The 25,450-nt window shown below is 36.3% G+C and overlaps 1 protein-coding gene across 2 annotated transcripts in view; it reads right to left on the bottom strand.

The window, feature by feature from the left end:
• LOC108037158 (neurotrimin) overlaps positions 1 to 25,450 on the bottom strand; it is a 277,439-nt gene that overhangs the window by 221,438 nt on the left and 30,551 nt on the right. For both annotated transcript variants that reach the window (XM_044460759.1, XM_044460758.1), the window contains exon 2: positions 24,324 to 24,614. In XM_044460759.1, coding sequence (XP_044316694.1) covers positions 24,324 to 24,462 — 139 coding nt within the window. In that variant the 5' untranslated portion in view covers positions 24,463 to 24,614. The remainder of the gene's footprint in view (positions 1 to 24,323; positions 24,615 to 25,450) is intronic.

Genomic DNA, 25,450 nt, shown 5'->3' with positions numbered 1-25,450 from the left:
GGGAGAGCGCCTGGCGGCTCAAGGTCATCTCAGCTTGAAAGCACATTAATACGGGCAAGTTCTCATATGGATCAACGGATCAGTGTTTGCGATCTCATCCGTGCTAATCTTAGCGGTTTTGGTTGCTCAGAAGGTACATTTTGTTTTCGTCAATAAATTATAGAAATGCTTTTTCCTTGCAATGTTATTGAATTTGTCCGCTTTGCTGCCCAGAAAGCAGCCGAGCTTTTCTTCTGATTCGCCAAATTATAAATTTTCAATCGTTAGGTGCAAAGTTGGTCTGAACGTTAGATTCAAGTTAGTTTCTAGTTTTCAGAAAAAGAGCTTATACAACCTTGCAGTTGAAATTTTATTAATCTCATACTGAAAACGGACGTGCTTCGATTTTTAAAATTGTAGTTTTCTTTGTTTATCTTTGTTTATTTTTGCAAAAACAAACAAAATAAATCAATTAAATTAAAGAAATATATGACAAATAATTTATGAGTAGTATAATTGTTTAATTTAAAGTGGTCACACCCACTCCAATGCCCACAAATATATACCTTTTTCATTTAAAAAAAAATCGAACATTTTGTTTTGCTTTATCTTCAAGAACAACTTCTTGAGAACATTTCTTAAATTTGAGAGATTTGAGCAGTAGAAAGAACGTTACAGCGCTCCTAGCCGCTCGCGTCGTCCCCGCCCAAACACAAACTTGAAACTTTAAACGCGAATATCTCGAAATGGTGTTTTTTGAAAATGACTTTGCGGTGGTATGGATTGGCGAAAAACTACTGAACCGATTTTCTTCAAATGTTTTTTTTTAATGTTCGTGATAAATTTTGTGTGTTCTTAAACGATGGATTTTTCATGGACAAATTTTTATTTCGCCGAAATGGATTTTTTTGCATAAAATTATGAAAACGATCGTTCAAAAAAACTAAGGACATTTTTGTATTTTTACGGTTTTAGTTGACCCGTTTGTCATGAGAAATTATCACCGCAAGGCTCTTCCAGAAAAAAAAATTCAAAAAATTAGAACTTTTTTTTGTATAATTTGTATTGTTCTTTGGGACTTGGTATTATTCAAATATTGAATTACGGTTTTCATTAAATTAAAAGCTGCCATGAAAACGATGGCATAGTACCTTCATTGTTTTTAGTAATATAGGCATAGAAATCGAAAGGGTATTGTTGAGCACAGCGGCAAACCACTCCAACTAAAGAGAGAGTCAGAATCACTCATTTCTAAGCGGCTCCTCTTATCTCTCTATTAATTGGACTACTCTGTCTGACCCCGCCTCTCAACGCCTACGGTCCGTCGCCAGCACATACATTTTGTTGTTGTTGATTGCAAGCTACGGTGTTCATAAGACCCGTAGCCCTTGCATACATATAAACTTTAATAAACCGAAGTATTGAATTTATCTCGCCTTGTGATTTGTTTAACATAGCTGACAAAAGGGCTTGTTAGTTCAACAGGTATATAAACTTCGGCTTGCTGAATGTTACAGCTGTGGCTCACCATTTTAGCCCGTTGCATTTTGCACAAAATTTAAAATGAGCACAACAGCGTTATAAATGATACTTAGTAACAGACTACAAGTGATCTACGCGAACAACCAAATCGAACTAATATGTCTGCAGATTTTTGCCAGCCTGCAGAAAAAATAAGAACTGCTTTTGCCCAATATTGTCTAAATGTGGTCCACCTTTTCCCGCTTTACGAGGGCCGCAGAGCTGCCTGAGCGTTGACTTTCGCTGCAGAGGCTTCCATGTCCACATCTAAGACCTTCAAAAAGTATTCCCTAGTACCGGCAATAAATGTATTTTATTAGTAATTGTAAACCACAAATATAAGTCTGGGGACATCCTCTCGTTCTCCAAGGCGTTGTGGTCCATGCTGTGAATACGGTATGCGCCACACGGATGGATCAGTAATTTACAATCGTTTAGTTATATGGCAGCTATAGGATATATTCGGCCGATCCTTATGAAATTTGGTAGGTCAGATTGATTGGCAGAAAATAAAACCCGTAGAAAACCCATACTTCTTAACTTTACAAACACCAAAGTTAAGGCATTTCCGATCAATCAGTTATATGGCGGCTATAGGATATAGTCGGCCGATCCCGGCCGTTCCGACTTATATACTGCGTGCAAAGAAACAAATGGTGTGTGCAAAGTTTCAATTCAATATATTTAAAACTGAGAGACTAGTTCGCGTAGAAAGAGACAGACGGACATGCTTATATCAACTCAGGACGCGATCCTGATCAAGAATATATATACTTTATAGTGTCGGAGGTGTCTCTTTCACTGCGTTGCACACTTTTGACCAAAATTATAACTAACAATTATAAAAAAGAAAAAAAAAATTTCAGTTTTTTTTTACCTTTCCTTGCCTGACTAACTTTGGAATTCTATATTTATTTTATTCTGTTTACGGTTGGTACAGTATCGGTCTTTGGCTATTAGCCCAATCTGAAAAATTTTAATTCTCCACAAGCTTTCGATGCATGTGGATTTTATGACCCGGAAAGTAAACAACAGGAATACGGACTTTCACCTCTAGTTTGGAATATTTATTTTACATTTGTTTTCAAAACCTATTAAGTAAAAAAATTTTTTTTTTTAAATGCGCAACATTTTAAAAATATTTTGCTAAATTTTAGATTGATCCGAGTATAACTATCGAAGTAATGGGCAGTTGAACGTAGGTAAGTTAACGCGTTTTATATTAGATTTTTGGGTGTCCAAAACTTTGAAACGCTCTCCTGAAAAGCTGCCGTTTTCAAAGTCGGTGTACACGATGCTGCAAAATCTACTGTATGAATCGTTTTGAAATTTTGCAATCTTTACTGAATTCCTCAGGTAACACTGTCGAGTTTTTTTTTTGTTTTTGGAAAAATGTATTATTTTTACAACAACAAATAATTCGTGTTTTTGGACAAAAATCGAGGTTTTTGACTTTTAAGTACCTTTAAAAATCGGAAAACAAAATTTAAAAATAAAAACTCGACATTATTACCTGGGAAATTTGTCCTTTAAATAATGCAAATTGATTTTTTTAACGATGTACATCGCAAATTATGACACACATTGTTTAAATTTGGTATTAATACATGGGAAAACAAAATTTAACTGAGACTTTCCGTATCGCCAATAAAAAATCGTAAAAAATTACCGATTAACTATACCCCCTTAAGGGAACCTCCCCATTCTCGGTTTCAAAAAATAAATTTTTTTTATTTAATTCGAACCTATAACTATTCAAGAATGTTCCTTTAAAATTTCAAGTGAAAATTTCAAGGTCGAAGCCTCAGGCGACGGCGAGAGGTGCTCAAAACTTTTAACGCGTTTTTCTCGAAACAGTATTTTTACGACTGGCGTAGGAGATTACTCAAAAACTATTAATCAAATCGGTTCCAAATTTTAATACGTTTTTCTGTGCATATATAGCTATAGCATGAACTAGGATAAATCAAATCGGTGAAGATCTTCTTTACTTTTTACCTTGATTTGTGGCTGAAAAGAAGACGAAAAATGTTCAAAGGTCCGCTATTTTGTTAATTTTTGTCCGAATTTAAAAATCCTAGTTTATGCTATAGCCATACATATACTCTTCCTAGTCCAGTTGAAATTTTTGGTTTCATATGTTCCAGTGAGGGGGGTCCCCTTAAGATCGACCTCCATTCACTTTTTAAGTAATGTATAAGCATCTGTTTGTTTTAACGATTAAGATAATTAATTAACGAATTTGTTAAAACTTTGTTTACCCTTTTTACCTGCTCCTTGTCTTGAGGTACTCCAGTTTTTACTTTAATATGCTCTATGTTCATATTCATAACTTGGATTTCAAGTTACTTGAATGGTAGGACTCAGAGGGTTATATTCAAGAATTCTGTTTCAAAATTAATCTACGTGACATCTGGAGTCCCTCAGGGAAGTCACCTGGGCCCTTTGCTGTTTACTTTGTTTATCAACGATGTATGCTGATGATGCTAAGCTTTGTTTATCATATAATGAAATAGCGTCGGGATTTAACTTACAGTCAGATATTGATTGTTTTCATTAATGGTGTGAGTACAACCTTTTAAAGTTGAACTACCTTAAATGCAACGTTATGACTTTTTATAGGGGTACTCCTACGTTTATTAGTTATTTTCTTGAAAATACGTCACTCGACCGTATATATTCAGTTAACGATTTAGGTGTTCTTCTGGACCCTAAACTTAAATTTGACTGCCACATAATGTCCACTGTTAATAAAGCCATGAGTGTTCTTGGCTTTATAAAGCGTTGGTCAATAGAATTTGATGACCCTTATACGACCAAATTATTATTTACCTCCCTTGTCCGTCCTATTTTGGAATATTGTTCGTCGGTTTGGAGTCCACAATATCAAGTGCACATTGACCGTATTGAGTCGGTACAAAAAAAATTTCTTCTATTTGCCCTTCGTAGTTTGAACTGGGATCAAAACGTAAGGCTACCTTCCTACCAGATTAGATTACTGTTTCTAAATTTACCTACACTTGTAAATCGTAGAAAAATGCTTGGTACTATTTTTATGCATAATCTTATAAGAGGTGATATTGATTCTGCAGAACTTGTAAACCGCCTAACTTTCAATGTTCCTGTTAGACTAACACGAAATTATATCCCTCTAAATTTGCCACGATGTTCATCAAATTTTTGTCTGCACGAGCCCTTTCGCGTTCTATGTAATACTTATAACAACCTTTATCATCTAATTTGCATTTCCACTTCTATCCCGTTATTAAAAACTAATATTTTAACTCATTTGCTTTTCTTTTAATTGTGCCTTTTATTTTCACTTGTGTCTTGTCTCTATTTAATTTATGTATTTTCCTCGCGAACTCGCAGTTTTTGCCCAAATTGATAATAGGGCCCGCGCGTAGCAAGCACGTGCTTGGTGTCGTTGGGCCACTTGTTTGTACTGCTCGTAGTGCATCAACGTCCATCAGAATAAAATAATCTCTACAAAAATAAAAAAAGATCCTCGATCAAATACGATTATCTTAGGGCGGCTGTAACCCTAATATATTTTCTAAGAAAATTCCTTGCGCTTACGGTAAAAAGCTTGAAAGCAGCTGTTTTTTTATAATTAAATTTGTTAGCTTACTTTTCATTTTTGGGAACCAATAATTTCTTTTCAAATAGTTTGTGTATTTTTCAGCTGCCAAGGTCACTTGTTGATTAAAAAGTCGAATTATTTGTTCTTCCATACTATTCAGAATAAATTAGAATAATAAACTTTTATAGTTTTGTTTATTAGCAACGCCATCTACAACTTTAAAGGTAGTGCAGCTTTTTTTTCAATATTTGTCCTTATTCTATTTATTTCAGGATCCCACATCTGCTCTGTTTGCAAAATGAAATCAAAATCTTCAGGAGTTGCTCCTACTACTTCCACTAATTTAATTGCCTTTAACAACGATTTTCCTTCATATTCAAGTTCAACTATTCCATCGACTTTTTTACCTTCAACATAGAAACTACTTTAACCTTTCATACCTTCTACATTATCATCGTTATCAATCTTTGATTTTTCTCTCGGTTCATGGGTTCAATTTCTATCTCTGATGCTGAAAATATTTAATATTTTATTCTCAATAGGTAAATTTAACGCTTTGTTAAGATCAATAGGTATATTTAACGCTATAATTTCCTTATTTTCATCTCAATGTTTATCTATTTATATTTCAGTCCCATAATGCCATTCCAAACCACCAATTTGGTTTTCGCGAGAAACACGGAACCATTGAACAAGTCAACCGAATAACCTCCGAGATACGAAATACATTTGAAAATCGAGAGTATTGTTCCGCAGTGGTGTCGCCAAGGCCTTCCACCGCGTTTGGATGGACGGCTTAATTTCTAAAATTAAAACCTTGCTACCACAGAACACCCATAAAGTACTGGAGTCATATCTTGAGCATAGAAGTTTCGCAGGGCGATGTAAAGATTTCCTCTCCGAATACCATCCAATTGTAGCTGGAGTACCTCAAGTAGCGTGCTTGTATATAATTCACACAGCAGACCTTCCGACACCAGTCTTACAACAACCTCAACATTTGCTGATGATACTGCCATTCTAAGTCGATCTTAGTGCCCCATAAGAGCAACGCAACAGTTATTAGCTCATATCGGGCTTCTAGAGAAATGGCTAGCAGATTGGTGCATAAAGGTTAACGAGCAAAAGAGTAAATACGTCACCTTTACCCTAAACAGACAAACTTGCGCGCCACTATCTCTGAACAACATTCATATTCCACAAAGAACTGAGGTAACATATCTTGGAGTCCACCTTAATAGACGGCTTACTTGGCGAAAGCACATCGAAGCTAAAAGAACACAACTTAAATTAAAAGCAAGAAGCCTACATTGGTAACTAAATGCCGTTCTCCGTTTAAATTGGAGTACAAGGTACTTCTGTACAATGCAGTTCTCAAGCCAATTTGGAAATATGGCTCCGAGCTATGGGGAAACGCATGCGTTAGCAACCTGGAAGCAATACAGCGAGCTCAATTAAAGATACTGAGAACTATAACTGGTGCACCGTGGTACAAACATTCACAGAGATTTAAATGTGGGATTAGTTAAAGACGAAATCGACAATGTAAAAGCAAAGTATACGATCAAGCTACAGTCTCATCCAAATAGGCTTGCACCTATTTAACCTGGAACACTAGCCATTCACGACTCAGGCGAAGAGATCTCCCTACCCAGCAACAATAGCTAGGGCCGTTCTCGTAAAAACTTAACTTTAACTAATTAAATTTATGTTAGTCTCGAAAAGAAAAGATGATAAATAAAAATAGCGTAATAAAAAAAAATATGCCAACGGAATCTACTTTTAGAGAATCTAGCAATTGATCTCGTCTACTGACGGCATCCACGTGAGGCTGTTAACGCTAGGTCAACGAACTATGGAATGGTTATAATACTGATATTTTATAGACCATTTTGTTATCTTAGGGCGTATGGTTTTTCTACTCACTACGCACTAATAAGTATCAATCTGTAACTACTTTGAACTACCTATGTTTTCAAGGGTTTCCAGCTCGAAACTATGTTACCTAGTTTCAGCTGCATTGGTTTTCCCATTTAAATTGAAGATAATTGTTTAATGCATAGGTGCCCCGCTACGATCAGCTTTTTAGGGTATAAATTTACAACCAACCTTTAAAGAACTTGAATTTTTTTCAATTGATATCCAATTTTTTTTCAGTTTTTTAACCAAACCATGTTTTAATAAAATCCACTAATATTTTTGTAATTACTCTTTGAAATGAGGTATATACATTTTTTAAGCCAAACGTTATTCGTAAATACTTATGTTGGTCATAAGGCGTCACAAATGAGGTTTTACCAGACTTCTTTTTCACTATTAAGTATTATAGGGGATGCGTTAAATCACCTAATGTTTGGATAATATTTTTTCTGAAGATCATCAATTACCTCTGCAACTTTTTCGAATGACTATAAACGTCTAGGTCAACAATATGCTAGAGGGTATTATAATTTCAGTCAAAAGTGAAGGAGACATTTCCAACCCTATAAAGTATATATATTCTCGAACAGCATCACGATGAGAGTCGATCTAGCCGTGTCCGTCTGTCCGTTCGTCCGTTTCTACGCAAACTAGTCCCTCAGTTTTAAAGCTATCTGCTTAAACCTTTCCAAGAAGTTGTCTTTCTATTGCAGGTAGTATATAAGTCGGATCGGGCGACTATATCAAATAGCTCCTATTGAACAATCAAAAAAAAATTCAAAAATATTATTACTTTGTTGTTTTTAATTTTTTTGTGTTCTTGGGGATTTGTAAATGTTTAAATTCTATGGAATTACGGTTTTAATTCAATTAAAATCGGACATCTATATCATAAAACTCTAATAGAAAAATAAAAAATTAAAAAAACAAAAAAATTTTTTCAATGTTTTTCTATTCATCAAAATGTTTCTTTGAGATATAGTAATTATTTACTATATCAGAATTACGCTTTTAGTTTTGTCAAAATCGGACAACAATATCATTTAGTTGCCATAGAAACGATGGCAAAATGCAACGCAAAATCGACATATCTTCAATGTTTTTAGTAATATATGCATAGATCGAAATGTAGACGCTTTGTAATACCTGCAAGGGTATATGAACTTCGGCTTGCTTCCTTTCCTGTTTTTTATTATGTTGATACGTGCCTCTTTATAAATTTTACCTATCTAAAAGCCCATATCAACTAAATCACTAAAATCTTCTTTTAGTTATGCAATATAAATTAAGAAATTGGAGGTATTACGATTGTTTGATTGACAAATTGTTTAGTATCTTAAGTATCGTAAATTAAATTTTTATTTTAAATTATGTGAGTTAATAGTAATCTGCTTATATTTTGTTTATAAAGTGGCTTACTGGTTGTTCACACCTGAACATGACATTTAATTTAAGATAACATTGTTTACATAAATCTAAAAATACCTATCTGATAAGTACTGGACCTGTGAGGGGTTGTAGCATATATTTAGAGATAAGTGCTATCGGGGAAGCTGAAATGCCGCTTTTCGCACTTGGAATGATCCCACGCTCGGGTCACAACATTACCCCCGCAACCCGTTGGTATATAGTTAAGTAGTTGTAAGAATCTTATATAATCTTTATAAACTAGATCTTATACAAAATAAAAACAGTTTGAAAATATAACTCAACAAATGTGGACGTCTTTCATTTAGACAGCTCTAACATTTTGGTGTCTTGAGGCAGTCTGTAGTTTTCCCCCACCAGACTCAGAGTTTTTAAACCAGTATCTTAAAGTATGATTTGTTGTGAGCACACGATCAGCTAAAGGCTGCAAAAATAAGAAATAATAATTTCGCGTCTTTTCCCCATCAGTGGTAAGAGACCGAGAATATAATATATTCACAAGTTAAAATCCTGTTAAAAAATAATAAGCCAAACGGGCATAGAATTCTGCATCATTACACGGGTTTGTTACGTGACGTTGGCGTTACCAAGGCCAGAAACATTGGTAAATTGTTAAAAAAAAGTATTCGGTTAAAACGGGAACAGTTTTGGAAAGGACAAACCTAAAGTGTTTAAAGTAAAAAAAAAAATACACAACCACGTCGAAGCAACAACCAAACCAGCAGTAACAACAAAATAAAAAACATCGAAGCAGTAACAACAAAATAAACGACACCGAAGCACCAAAAAACCAAATCTCGAAGCAGCAATTTCATCGTATTCACCCCCATCGGAAGCAGCAGATAAGTTAAATTAAACAATTTTTTTTTTTAAATCATATAAGACTTATATTATAAGTATATCTATTAACCAGTAAAATAATTACTTAATTGGATAGCCTCAACACCTAGATTTGTTGCAAATCATGCGTCATTACTAAAATGTGGAGAAGGCGATCATGATTATTTTAACAGAATGTTGTTTAAAGAGATTTGTAAAGTTGTTGAAATACTAAAAAGTAAATTGGCAATCTTGAAAGTTTGTTCTAAAACCAAAATGGTAAAGATAGCTGAATGAATGAATGCACACATTTGCACACATTATTATCCGAAAATTCAACAGAACCGCTTCAAATATATGAAACGTATATAAAAAACTAAGGAAATTCAATTACTAATCGATGTAGTGCAATTTTTAGAGCAACGTGTTAGCTCAACACTAAATGATGAAAAGAAAGCTATTAAAAAAGTGGTAAATACCATTGTTAAAGAAAGTTGTCTACTTTGTAAAATGTATGGACACTTTTTAACAAATTGTTATACGTTTAGAGGAATTAGTCCAATAGAACGAGGGGAGCTTATCCGAAAACAGCGCTTGTGCAATATATGCTTTAAGCATTCTTCTTTCAGAAAGTGTTGCTCGTAATATTTATGTTAAATTTGCAAAAAAAAACACATCACACCATGCTCTATGCTGCGACTGAAAAAAAGGGAAAAAGTAAACACGTGGGTTACTAAGGAACAATCATTTCCAGCTACGGCATTTATAAAAGTAAAATCAAATAAAGGTGGCTAAGAAAATCTAAGGGCATTAAGTGATAGTGGATCGCAATGCACCAAAAAAGCCCCTGAATATTGATATTTTTTCAAAACTAATGAAGGCTTTACCGATCAAAACATTAGACGTTGACAAGTCAAAATGGATGAAATATACGTTGGCGGACCCTCACTTTAATAAACCAAGTAGGGTATATAATATTATAGGAGTAGATTTATATCCCTATATCGTAAAGGAACGAGTAGTTAAAATAGGCGGACTACTAGGACAGAACACTAAATTCAGATGGATTGTATCCGGTTGTACAAAATCAGAAGGTAAAAAATTAATTGTAGCTACTACTGTGGAAGTACGAGATTTAGAAAGGTTATAGGAAATGGAAATCGAGGTAAAAAATCTTATAAAGGTTAAATTGCTGTATTTGTTTGCATGGCAACGAAGGCTATCCTTTTAGGAGTTGTTAGCGATTTGACTTCAGATGCCATTTTAGCTACCCTAATGCAATTCCTGTTGCATAGAAGGATTACTGTTAAAGAACCGCATAAGCAAAATGGTCCGCTGCAATGCACAAACTGCCAAGAGTATGGACACACCAGAAACAACTGCGGGCTTCGATCAGTCTGCGTAGCTTGTGGTGGCTTCCACAAGTCCGAACCTTGCCCTGCAAGCAAAGAAGACCCAAAGACAAAGAAATGCGCTAACTGTGGAGATAACCATACCGCAAACTACAGAGGCTGCCCGATCTATAAAGAGCTGAAGAGTCAGTTTCAACAAGCAAAACAAGCACGCTCCCAGAATGCACGAAATGCGTACGTGCAATCCCAAACCACACCTAATGTTTTCTTTGCGAATGCAGCCAGATCTTCATTTGGGCCCCTCAACACAAATAGGGGAGTTTTATACGCCAGTGCCCTAAAATCAGGACTTGCCAATCAGACGGGGTTCCCACAAGCTCAATGCTCTGAGGAAATTATAATATCACCTTAGCAAGCAATAGGACAAATACCAAACAGCATGAAAACCATGATGCTGACTTTAGAACAAGGTATGATGGAATTTATGTCCTACATGAAAACAACAATGACAAACCTTATGCAAAACCAAAACATTTTAATAAATATTCTCACATCCCAACAATCTAAATAACCGATGTCTTGTCTTCGAATATCCATGTGGAATGCTAATGACGTTTCACGGCACAAACTTGAAATAAATCAATTCCTCAATGAACCAAATAGATGTAATGCTGCTGGCAGAAACGCATCTCACAAGTAAATACAACTTCCAAATAAGAGTTTAACCTCACGGAGGAACTGGAATCTTAATCAGGGAACGCATGAAGCAACACTTTCACCAGAGGTTTGCAACAAATTATTTGCAGGCTACATCTAAAAAACTACAAGCAGGCAACGGCAGTATCACTGTAGCCGCTGTCTATTGCCCACCGCGTTTTACAATAACTGAAGAGCAATTCTTGGACTTCTACAATTCACTCGGAGATCGCTTTATAGCAGGAGGAGACTACAACGCCAAGCACACGCACTGGGGATCAAGACTCGTGACCCCCAAAGGAAGACAATTGCATAAAGCAATTATAAATTTGAGCAATAAACTCGACTATGTCTCCCCTGGCAGCCCCACATATTGGCCAGCTGACGCCAGAAAACTCCCGGACTTAATTTACTTTGCTGTGACCAAGAACATCCCAAGAAACTTAGTAAGCGCCAAATCGCTATCGGACTTATCATCGGATCACTCGCCTGTTTTAATAACTCTCCTTCAAAGCCCGAAAGTAATCGAGCACCCCTTCAGGCTGACCTCGACTAGAACTAACTGGCTAAAGTACAAAAAGTACGTAAGTTCCCACATTGAACTAACACCACAGTTAAACATAGAGAACGCCATCGACTTCTGTGCTGATTGCCTGGAGTCAGTACTCGTGGCAGCAGCCAAAATCTCAACACCAGAAGAGACAATCGTGCGTAGCAACCAATACAAAACTAATCTACAAATCGAACATCTGGTTCGGGAAAAACGACGTCTACGACGCGCTTGGCAATCCTGCAGATCGCCCCATTCGAAGCAACTCTATAATGATGCCACCCGCAGACTCACCAAAACCCTCAAACAAGAAGAGGAGCTTGCACAGCGCCGGTACATCGAGAAACTGTCGCCGACCAGTACAAAGCATCCTTTGTGGAGAGCTCACCCAAATTTAAGCTCTCCGATAGAATCAGTCACTCCGATTAGAAACTCCTCGGGTACTTGGGCCCGCAGTGACGAAGACAGAGCCGAAACATTTGCTTTACACCTACGAAATGTATTTCAGCCGAACGCAGCCACAAACTCTCTTCAACTACCGCCGCTTAGCTCTGAAATTGCATTTAACCCGATTTTGTTTCAAGCACCTGAAATTGCTAACGTCATTAGGAAGCAAAAAAATCGAAAAAGGCTCCAGGGGGCGACCTAATAACCCCAAAAATGATAATTGAACTTCCAAACTACGTAGTGGATGTTATACGCAAGATATTTAACGGGATCACAAAACTTGGCTACTACCCCAAAAAATGGAAAAAGTCTGTGGTTATAATGCTACCGAAGCCTGGGAAAGACCACACAATTCCCTCATCGTATAGGCTTACTACTATCGTGTACTTACCATCGTGCCTGTCCAAATTGATAGAAAAATGCCTGCTCACGCGCACTACACCATATTTAAGAGAACAAAACTTAATCCCGGCACATCAATTCGGGTTTCGTGAAAGCCACGGAACCATCGAGCAAGTCAACCGGATAACTTCAGAAATTCGTACAGCCTTCGAACATCGGGAATATTGTAGTGCGATATTCCTCGACGTCTCTCAGGCGAGTGTGGCTTGAAGGCCTTATGCATGAAATCATAACATTACTTCCAGAAAACATAAGTTACTTAAGTCGTACCTCTAGTTTGAGGTGAGATGCCGCTCGAGATACCCAACTAGAGCAACAGCTCAACTGGCTGATCATTTGGTGGTAGTTGAGAAGTGGCTATCAGACTGGCGAATCAAAATTAATGAACAAAAGTGTAAACATATAACGTTTACCCTTAACAGACAATCGTGCCCCCCGCTAACTTTGAATAGTACGCAGATTCCCCAAGCCAGCAATGTAACATATCTCGGCGTCCACCTCGACAGACGCCTAACCTGGCGGAGGCACATTGAATGCAAGAAAGCACATCTCAGACTTAAAGCTAGCAGCCTACACTGGATTATAAATTCTCGATCACCCCTGTGTCTGGACTTTAAAGTTCTTCTCTACAACTCCACCCTTAAGCCCATTTGGACCTACGGCTCCCAGCTCTGGGGGAACGCGAGCAACAGCAACGTTGACATCATACAGCGCTCACAATCAAAACTCCTGCGAACAATCACTGGGGCACCATGGTATGTTCGGAACGAAAACATCCACAGGGATCTGGGCATACCTCCGGTCAAAGATGAAATAGCAAAGCAGAAAGCGGCCTACCATAATAAGCTCACACTGCACCCAAATAATCTCGCAAGGAACCTAACACGGGTTTCGAACAGAACTCATTTGCATCGAAACGATCTACCAGCCCAGCAATAAATATTAGGTCCCGTTAGTCTAAATTCAGTCTACATGACTGGGAGTTAAGTTATATTCTTAAGATTTGATATACTTATTGTTAGTCTCATATAGAGAAGATTCAATAAATAAAGCATATATATATAAAAAAAAAGCTGCCCTAAGGCGATTCTTTTTCAGAAGAGGAAAATGTGCGAATATGTTTTCTGATAATGGACCTCATTTTGGAGGTATATGACAAGGGGGAATCGAAAAAGCCCTAGAAACCATAAACTTGGAGTAATGGCAATAATGTTATTCCTAATGCAAGTTTACCTGCACAAGGGCAGCAAAAGTGGTAGCAAAATTGAAGAGCACTAGGTCTATTTATTTAGATCCGATGGGAAAAGTCGAAGTCATAGCATCTTCTTGGGATATAATTGTGTATCGATATGATAGAAAAGGGAAAGATTTTAAATTAAAAAATGAGAGAGGTGTGTGGTAAACTTCATGGATTTGAGGCTTACATTGAGCCTTCACAACAATCAACGACAGATTACAGATTTGGAAGACAATTATACATTTTTTATGACCCAAGATAAGGTGCCCGAAATAAGTATGTAGGACACCTAATTTTATTGTTTAAAAACGATTGAATATTTTTCAAAAAAACCCATAAAAATAAATCAACAACTTTCAAACGAAATAAGTAAGTAGGACGAAGTAAAAATATTAAGCTTAATGTTAATTTTAGGATAAATTTAATAGGAAAAGGTATTTACGAGGGTGGTCCGATAAGTACTTAACCTCCAAAAGAAAAACGAAAATTTGGAAAAAGTGAGGATTTATTTCTCAACATAATCTCCTTTTAGCTCGATACACTTGACCCAGCGATGCTCCAACTTCTTTAACCCGTCTGAAAAATACGTTTTCTCGAGGTCTGCAAAATATTCGACGCAAATTTCTGTCCAGGGAGTGACTTTTTCATGGTTGGAAACAAAAAGAAGTCACACGGGGCCAAATCTGGAGAATATGGTGGATGTGGTAGCATTTCGTAGCCCAATTCGACCAATTTGGCCTTGGCGAGGGCGGAAATGTGAGCCGGTGCGTTGTCATGATGGAAGAGCACTTTTTTCTTCGGCAAATTTTCGGCCGTATTTTCTGCAATTCGGCGGGGAATCGGCCCAATAATTCTGCGTAATACAGCCCTGTGACCGTTTTGCCCTTCTCCAGGTAGTCGATGTAGATCACACCTTGTGAATCCCAAAAAACGGTGGCCATCACCTTTCCGGCCGATGGGACAGTGAATGTTCCTGGAGACGTGGATTTTTTGGGACTTCTTATATCGCGATTATAATAGCTGTCTTATCTTAGTTTAATCTAAATTAAACTTTTTCTCATCGCTAAATATTACATTTTTGCACTCTATATCCCAAAATATGTATTAATTGGCAAACTGCAATTGGGATACTTTGTACCTGGGCACTAGTTCAGGTTTAAGTTTTTTTTCATAAGAAACATTTTCAGTTCCTTTTAAAATTTTTTGGACCCGTCAGGTGGATACTGGCAGAGACAAATTACATCGTATTTGAGATGCACTGATTTGATTGATGAAATTTAATTCGTCACTTGTTCCGCTCGTCAACAAGGGTCTTTTAAAAGGTTTTCCACCGTCCGCTTACTCCTCCCACACTTTTCAGCAATTTTGCGTATTGACATTATTGATTTCTCGGAATGCCAATATTCTTGCTCGCTCTACATCGCTCAAATAAGTGAAAGTCGGCATATCTGTACAAAAAATGTTAATTAAAACTTTAAAACTATTATTATACCAGTTACTCGAAGAGTAAAAGGGTATATTGTATTCGTGCAAAAGTATGTAACAGCTAGAAGGAAGCGTTTCCGACCCTATAAAGTATATATATTCTTGATCAGGGTCACTAGCCGAGTCGATATAGCCATGTCCGTCTGTCCGTCTGTCTGTCCTTCTGTCTGTCTGTCCGTATGAACGCTGAGATCTCGGAAACTATAAAAGCTAGAAGATTGACATTTTGCATGCAGATTCTAGGAGTTCCTACGCAGCGCAAGTTTGTTTCAAAAAGGTGCCACGCCCCCTTTAACGCCCACAATCGTTAATATACGATTTTAAAAATTTAAATATTTCGGAAAAGTACAAATGCAGTTTTATTGTGTTTATCAATACCTATCGAAATGTAGAAGAAATTTTTCAAATCGGACCATTCGTTAAAAAGTTATGCGTGATCAAAGTTTCTATCTCCATCTCCCTCGCACTCCCTTTACCTGAGTAACGGGTATCTGATAGTCGGGGCACCCGACTATAGCGTTCTCTCTTGTTTTTTTCACGAAACTCACTAAATTTGATTTTTTTGTATTTGTTAGCAATCACTGCAATTTAAATAATTTAATCCAACGTCATCAGCTTCACTGAAACGAACACAAAACAAGAGAGAACGCTATAGTCGAGTGCCTCGACTATTAGATACCCGTTACTCAGCTAAACAACTTAATATAAATATGCTTTCTTGTATGTTTTTCGCCGCCAGCTGTTCCAAAGTCATCCGTTAGATGGCGCTATTATATTGCGGAAATGTAGGCGCTAGCCAGTCTTAAGCGTTTAATGGGTTTTTGGGCGTTAGAGTGGGCGTGGCAAACTTTTATTAGGTCAATCGATAGGTATTGACGAAACAAATACATATCAATTAAAATTTTCATAATAGCATCAAAACTGTGGCCACAGCTTATGGCTTGTGGGCGTCAGAAAGGGCGTGGCACTATTTTGAAACAAACTTGCGCTGCGAAGGAACTCCTAAAATCTACATGCAAAATGCCAATCTTCTAGCTTTAATAGTTTCCGGATCTCTGCGTTCATACGGACAGACAGACGGACAGACAGACGGACAGACGGAGAGACGGAGAGACGGACAGACGGACATGGCTAGATCGACTCGGCTAGTGATCCTGAACAAGAATATATATACTTTATAGGGTCGGAAACGCTTCCTTCTAGCTGTTACATACTTTTGCACGAATACAATATACCCTTTTACTCTACGAGTAGCGGGTATAAAGAGCTGTCCCACTTACTTATTTCGTTCGCAGAAGCAAAATTCTTTTGATAAGAATAAACCTAACGGGAAAATCCTACTGAACTTTTTAGATTCTCTTTGCTTATGTCTCACACGAATAATTCGTAGAAAAAAAATTCAAGAAATTTGTTTTTGTGGACAAAAAAGTCATTAACATAACGTGTACTAATTTCGTACACCTTAGGAAGAGATTTAAAAGAGCTCCATTTGAGTTTATGGGTTTCTCTATCACATACTGTTTCGTAAAATGGACGCTAAAGATTGGGAAAACTTAGAGTGCAATACGAAAAAACTCTTAGAGAATTATGAAAATACGTCAGATTAAGTAAAAAAGCAAATTTCTGTTGTAGAGTCGACATTGAATAACCTTAAAAGAACAATAGATGAAGTAAACTCAAATGTTAGAAGCATGAATACGAGAATACAGGTTTTGAAAGAAATGTACTATGTTTATAAAGAGTCAATTAATTTCTTTATGGTAACTAAACAGTTAGGTTCTTTAATTAAGGAGTGCAAAAAGATTCAAGCAGAAGTAATTAACCTACTTATAGATATTAACCATCGTAGATTAAATCCAAATATATTGAAGCCTATGTAATTGAAATCGGAAATAGCTAGGATAAAGGATGCATTACTAGAAACTTTAGTACTAGCAGGTAAAAGAACGGGAACGGAAATAAAGGAAATTTATACTTTATTAACGGCTAAACAAATTTTAGTAGATAATAAACTAATTTTAAAAGTAAAAATTCCCTTATTTCGTTGACACCCTTTCCATTTGTTTAGGGTAATTCGAATGCCAGTAAAAACCAATTGCAGATTTAAATTCAAAATATTTAGTTTACTTTTTTGAAATTGATTCTATCATTTAATGACAGAAGCTACCTTAAATAAGTCCAAAAAATTGAAAACTAATAAAGTTATATGTGAAGGTAACTGGCCTTGGAATATCGTAAGTGAAAATACCTGCGAGATCACTTCCTTAAAAAAAATAGTCATTCTAATTGTGTTTATAAAATAATGACTCAGGAAAGTTCTTATTGGGTTGAGCTACAAAAGAAAGGTAGTTGGTTTCAAGGTTTCAGAAAAAACAAAGACTAGAATACAATGCAATAATTTTCTACAATAATTAATAGATCTTCCGGAACAAGGAAAATATTAATAGCCCATCACATAACTCAGAAAATTATGAGCCAATAGCAGTTTCGTATCGTAAGTAACATAAGTAAGATTCCAAGTATTGTTTGGAATCCATTAACTTTACCTGTCATTACCCATAATGAAAAAATAAATAAATGAAGGAATTAAGTAAAATAAATATAAAAAAACATTAGGAAATAAAAGTGCTTAATTTCATGATATTTGCGGCACGCGGCCTTAATCGTAGAATTATCATGTTAGTTTTAATTGTATATATGATAAGACGAATTAACGTATCAATGGCGCATGCAAGCCATAGTTCCTCCTGGCCCTTTGCAGAATGTTTACACCTGAACATGGCATTGTATTTGATCTAAAAATACCTATCTGAAAACCAAAATATCTGTGCCCTTTCAGCACATGATAAGTACTGGACCTCCTGTGAGGGATAGTAGAATATATTTAGAGATAAGTGCTATCGGGGAAGCTGAAATGCCGCTTAGCGCACTTAGAATGATCCCACGCTCGGGTCACAACATTACCCCCGCAACCTGTCGGTATATAGTTAAGTAGTTGTAAGAATCTTATATAATCTTTATAAACTAGAACTTATACAAAATAAAAACAGTTTGAAAATATAACTCAACATATGTGTACGTCTTTCATTTAGACAGCTCTAACACTGGTTATTATTTTTATACCCCTGCAGAGGGTATTATTATTTCAATCAAAAGTTTGCAACGCACTGAATGAGACATTTCCGACCCTATGAATTATATATATTCTTGATCAGCATTACCAGGAGAGTCGATCTAGCCATGTCCATCCGTCCGTCCGCCCGTGTCCACGCAAACTAGTCCCTCAGTTTTAAAGCTACCTGCTTGAAACTTTCCCAAAAGTTGTCTTTATTTTGCAGGTAGTATATAAGTCGGAACGAGTTGAATCGGGCTAGTGATCCTGAACAAGAATATATATACTTTATAGGGTCGGAAACGCTTCCTTCTAGCTGTTACATACTTTTGCACGAATACAATATACCCTTTTACTCTACGAGTAGCGGGTATAAAGAGCTGTCCCACTTACTTATTTCGTTCGCAGAAGCAAAATTCTTTTGATAAGAATAAACCTAACGGGAAAATCCTACTGAACTTTTTAGATTCTCTTTGCTTATGTCTCACACGAATAATTCGTAGAAAAAAAATTCAAGAAATTTGTTTTTGTGGACAAAAAAGTCATTAACATAACGTGTACTAATTTCGTACACCTTAGGAAGAGATTTAAAAGAGCTCCATTTGAGTTTATGGGTTTCTCTATCACATACTGTTTCGTAAAATGGACGCTAAAGATTGGGAAAACTTAGAGTGCAATACGAAAAAACTCTTAGAGAATTATGAAAATACGTCAGATTAAGTAAAAAAGCAAATTTCTGTTGTAGAGTCGACATTGAATAACCTTAAAAGAACAATAGATGAAGTAAACTCAAATGTTAGAAGCATGAATACGAGAATACAGGTTTTGAAAGAAATGTACTATGTTTATAAAGAGTCAATTAATTTCTTTATGGTAACTAAACAGTTAGGTTCTTTAATTAAGGAGTGCAAAAAGATTCAAGCAGAAGTAATTAACCTACTTATAGATATTAACCATCGTAGATTAAATCCAAATATATTGAAGCCTATGTAATTGAAATCGGAAATAGCTAGGATAAAGGATGCATTACTAGAAACTTTAGTACTAGCAGGTAAAAGAACGGGAACGGAAATAAAGGAAATTTATACTTTATTAACGGCTAAACAAATTTTAGTAGATAATAAACTAATTTTAAAAGTAAAAATTCCCTTATTTCGTTGACACCCTTTCCATTTGTTTAGGGTAATTCGAATGCCAGTAAAAACCAATTGCAGATTTAAATTCAAAATATTTAGTTTACTTTTTTGAAATTGATTCTATCATTTAATGACAGAAGCTACCTTAAATAAGTCCAAAAAATTGAAAACTAATAAAGTTATATGTGAAGGTAACTGGCCTTGGAATATCGTAAGTGAAAATACCTGCGAGATCACTTCCTTAAAAAAAATAGTCATTCTAATTGTGTTTATAAAATAATGACTCAGGAAAGTTCTTATTGGGTTGAGCTACAAAAGAAAGGTAGTTGGTTTCAAGGTTTCAGAAAAAACAAAGACTAGAATACAATGCAATAATTTTCTACAATAATTAATAGATCTTCCGGAACAAGGAAAATATTAATAGCCCATCACATAACTCAGAAAATTATGAGCCAATAGCAGTTTCGTATCGTAAGTAACATAAGTAAGATTCCAAGTATTGTTTGGAATCCATTAACTTTACCTGTCATTACCCATAATGAAAAAATAAATAAATGAAGGAATTAAGTAAAATAAATATAAAAAAACATTAGGAAATAAAAGTGCTTAATTTCATGATATTTGCGGCACGCGGCCTTAATCGTAGAATTATCATGTTAGTTTTAATTGTATATATGATAAGACGAATTAACGTATCAATGGCGCATGCAAGCCATAGTTCCTCCTGGCCCTTTGCAGAATGTTTACACCTGAACATGGCATTGTATTTGATCTAAAAATACCTATCTGAAAACCAAAATATCTGTGCCCTTTCAGCACATGATAAGTACTGGACCTCCTGTGAGGGATAGTAGAATATATTTAGAGATAAGTGCTATCGGGGAAGCTGAAATGCCGCTTAGCGCACTTAGAATGATCCCACGCTCGGGTCACAACATTACCCCCGCAACCTGTCGGTATATAGTTAAGTAGTTGTAAGAATCTTATATAATCTTTATAAACTAGAACTTATACAAAATAAAAACAGTTTGAAAATATAACTCAACATATGTGTACGTCTTTCATTTAGACAGCTCTAACACTGGTTATTATTTTTATACCCCTGCAGAGGGTATTATTATTTCAATCAAAAGTTTGCAACGCACTGAATGAGACATTTCCGACCCTATGAATTATATATATTCTTGATCAGCATTACCAGGAGAGTCGATCTAGCCATGTCCATCCGTCCGTCCGCCCGTGTCCACGCAAACTAGTCCCTCAGTTTTAAAGCTACCTGCTTGAAACTTTCCCAAAAGTTGTCTTTATTTTGCAGGTAGTATATAAGTCGGAACGAGTTGAATCGGGCGACTATATCATATAGCTCCCATAGAAACTATCGAACAAAGTTTTTTTTAAGTATTACTTTGTTGTTTTGAATTTTTTTCCTTTGTGATTTGGTAATATTTTAATACTATGGAATTACGGCTTTAATTAAATTAAAATCGGTCATCTATATCATATATCTCCCACAGGAACAATAAAAAATGAAAATATAATTAAAATGAAAAAATATCTATTTACCAAAATATTCCTTTGAGATATAGTAATTATTTACTATGTCAGAATATATATCGTAATGGATAACTAACGCGCTTTAAGGGGGTATATACCTTTTTCATTTTCAAGAAATGGAAATTTTTTTTGCTTTATCTTAAAGAACCATTTCTTGAGAATATTTCCCAACATTTTCATAGAGATTTGAGCAGTAGAAAAAAAGTTACAGCGATCCTAGCCGCGCGCCTCGTCCCCGCCCAAACCCAAACTTGAAACTTTAAACGCGAATATCTCGAATTGGTTTTTTTTTTAAATGACTTTGCGGTGATATGGATTGGCGAAAAACTACTGAACTGATTTTCTTCAAATTTTTTTTTAAATGTTCGTAATGAATTTTATTAGTACTTGAACGATCGTTTTTTCATGTAAAAATTTTTATTTCGCCGAAATAGATAGTTTTTTAAGAATTTTTGCGTCCAAAAACGTCATTTTTTGCATTAAACGTTCCCGTATGCACAAAAAAAAAAATTTTTTAACTTTCGTTCAAGTACAGGATACTACTTTAAACTAATGAAATATTTTTATTTTTTCAGTATCAGTTGACCCATTTGTCCTGGGGAATTATCACCGCAAGGCACTTAAAAAAAAGGCGTTTAAGGGAAACAGCCACACCTTAAAAACTATTAAATATTTTTTCAAAAATTTTTGCATAAACATTGTCCACAATCTAAACTTTCAGAAAATATAATCATTCATTTAATAAAAACAATAGTTACATACATAAAAAAATCCAAACTTTCCTATTTTTTTCGACAAAAAAGATATATACCCCCTTAAGTTCAGCAGCAACTAGAAGGTAGGATCAACTTAAAATATCAGTGCACACTACCAAAGACCAATATAATCATATAGCTTATAAATATATATAGTTTATATTGGTCTTTGACACTACTGTACCGTATGCATAAACAAATAACGGATAAATAGAAAGGATACACTCAATCTCAACTAATAGTTTGAGATGCCTAAAGAAAGCAACGGGAAAAAGATATTTGAAGACTTGGGTTTTAAAGCAGTTCAGGAATATAACATTAATACACATTCAATCTATTTTTACGATTTCACAACAAAAAGGATACGAGGGCAGTCCGATAAGTACTTAGCCTCACCGCCGATGGCGGAGTTTCAACGTGGTCGCACGTCGGTTTTTGATGAGCCACGCCGCGAAAACGGTTACCACGGATGATAACGTGTCAAAAATCCACGATCTCGTATTGGTAGACCGCCGAGATAGCGAACCTGCTCCGAAGAAGGCGAAGACTGTCCCATCGGCCGGAAAGGTGATGGCCACTGTTTTTTGGGATTCACAAGGTGTGATCTACATCGACTACCTGGAGAAGGGCAAAACGGTCACAGGGCTGCATTACGCCGAATTATTGGGCCGATTCGCCGCCAAATTGCAGAAAATACGGCCCCATTTGGCGAAGAAAAACGTGCTCTTCCATCATGACAACGCACCGGCTCACACTTCCGCCTAGCCTAGGCCAAATTGGTCGAACTGAGCTACGAACTGTGCAACCCCATCCACCATATTCTCCAGATTTGGCCCCGTGTACTTCTTCTGTTTCCAAACTTGAAAAAGTCACTCGCTGGACAAAAATTTGCGCCGAAAGAGGAGGTCGTCGCCGCCACAGAGGCCTATTTTGCAGACCTCGAGAAAACGTATTTTTCAGACGGGTTAAAGAAGTTTGAGCATCGCTGGGTCAAGTGTATTGAGCTAAAAGGAAATTATGTTGAGAAATAAATCGTCGCTTTTCCAAAATTTTCATTTTTCTTTTGGAGGCTAAGTACTTATCGGACCACCCTCATATTGTCCACAAATAATTTGTTCCACCCGGCCAAAACGCTTATGCGGTATTCTACCTTGGAGTTTTGAAGCGTTTGGTGAGCCGTATTCGGCCAAAATATCGGGAAGATGGAAGTTGGCGTTTATTGCACGATAATGCGCCGTCTCATCGATCGACGCTTTGTTGCGAAAACTCCACGTACTATTGCTTGAGCTTCGCACATTTTAGGGGTGGTGAGAAAGCGATGATAGCTTCGAACATGGTACTCAGCAGAGCTTTGGCAGAGGTGCGGCCAGAGAAAATTAAACCTATATATAGATTCTTACTCTATGCCCAAATTAAGCCATCGCAATCTGCAGCGAATCGGCGATCCGTCGCTGAAATGAGAAGAAGAACCGCCGAAATGACAAGCTGCTGGCAGATATACTGGGAAAGACCGAGGCGGCCTTAACTTAAAATTGGAAGGCGTTAACCCGACTACGGTCATCGATCTGGGGCCAACACCGGATGTGCGCGTAAGTGGTAATCCGGACGGTGAAATCCGATCCTGCCCATGTAAGCGCTGACCAAATTCGGCCAGCAACAAATTTTGACTCAACTCATTTTGATTTAATTGTATTTTACTTTTAGTTTCTAAACAGAGCTCAAACTGCCCAAACGGTCTATTGACAAATGAATCCTTATAAAATTTGATAGGTCGGATTGATTGTCCAAAAATAAAACCCATAGAAAATCCCAACTTCCTAACTTCACAAACAACAAAGTTATGGTATTTCCATTCAATCAGTTATAGGGCAGCTATAGGATATAGTCAGCCGATCCTTATGAAATTTGATACGTCGGATTGATTGCCCAAATATAAAACCCATAGAAAATCCCAACTTCCTAACTTTACAAACACAAAATTATGGCATTTCCGATCAATCAGATATATGGCTATAGGATATAGTAATCCGTTCCGACTTATATATTGCGTGCAAAAGAAAGAAGGAAAGAAAGAAGTTTTAATTCGATATCTTTAAAACTGAGAGACTAGTTTGCGTAGAAACAGACCGACGGACAGACGGACATGCTTATATCAACTCAGGAGGTGATCCTGATCAAGAATATATACATATACCTTATAGGGTCGGAAAATGTCTCCTTCACTGTGTTACACACCTTTGACCAAAATTATAATACCCTCTCCAAGGGTATAAAAATGTACGAAGCCTTCGAAATTTTGTAAGAACAATCTAAGATAATTATAAAGTTTTTATTCAACAGTACTTACCATTGTTAAGGGTTGAAGCGCCAGTGTTGACGGCATTGCCATCACTTCCGGTATCGGTGCTTAAAGCCACAGTTGTTGCAAGTAAACATCCAAGACCCACATACAGAATATTAAATATTGCTTCGAAACGGTTTAGCATTTTGCCCGAAGTTTTTTTAATTTGTTTACACGTTTTTTGGCTTTTTAATTATCAAATATTAAGTCAATTAATTAACCAGGCCAAATAATTTTTATCATCACTTAACTGTATTAGCTGCACGTTTATTTCTGGTTGGATTTTGTGTAATCTTCCTGAAATATAAGAGCAAATTATTTATATAAAACCATTAATAGGTTCGAAAACAAACATAAAATTAAAGAGCTAAAAATTAAACATAGCTTTCGAATTTCACCGTGATATACATTTATAAGAGCCTTTTTAGGTCCCACTCTCTTTCGATAATATTTACGCACAGTCTAAGTAAATTTCTTTTCGACCACTCTAATATAAATAATTTTTTTACTCAACACAACATTTAGCTTGCCAAGATGTGGCTTTTTCATCCATTTCCATCTTGTCCATCTGAGAAACACTTTGCTTTAAGAACACACACTTTAAAACGTAACATTTTTTAATTTTTTCGCTAGGGCCTGACGAACTTCCAGCCAGATTTCATTTCAGAAAGCTGGCAACGCTATGTTGATATGTCGATTTGACTACCGGGGTGAATGAATGGTCTGCCAATAAGGGTCCGCCAGCTTTTTGCTCGCTCTCTCATTCTCTTAGCTGAAGCCTAGTACTCAGATCGCAAACGAGTTCGCCAGCGGAAAAACTTTAATCTTTCCAGAGTGACTGCATTTTCGAGAGTTCATCAGAATTAAGCGTGCTACGGTCATACTGTCAATCTATTTAATTATTACCAAATCCCAAAGAACAAAAAAACATTTTGAAATTTTTTTATCCGATTGTTCCTATGGTATCTAAATGATATACTCGCCCGATCAGGCTCGTTCCGACAGACGGACGTACAGACAGACATGGCCAGATCGACTCTCCTGGTGATGCTGATCAAGAATATATAATATATACTTTATACTCTTGACTAAAATTATAATACCATGTGCAAGGGTATAAAAAGGAGAGTCGA

Source organism: Drosophila rhopaloa, unplaced genomic scaffold (assembly GCF_018152115.1).
Source record: "Drosophila rhopaloa isolate 14029-0021.01 unplaced genomic scaffold, ASM1815211v1 contig_218, whole genome shotgun sequence".
NCBI classification, from domain to species: Eukaryota; Metazoa; Arthropoda; class Insecta; order Diptera; family Drosophilidae; genus Drosophila; species Drosophila rhopaloa.
This window is presented reverse-complemented; position numbering and strand designations above follow the sequence as displayed.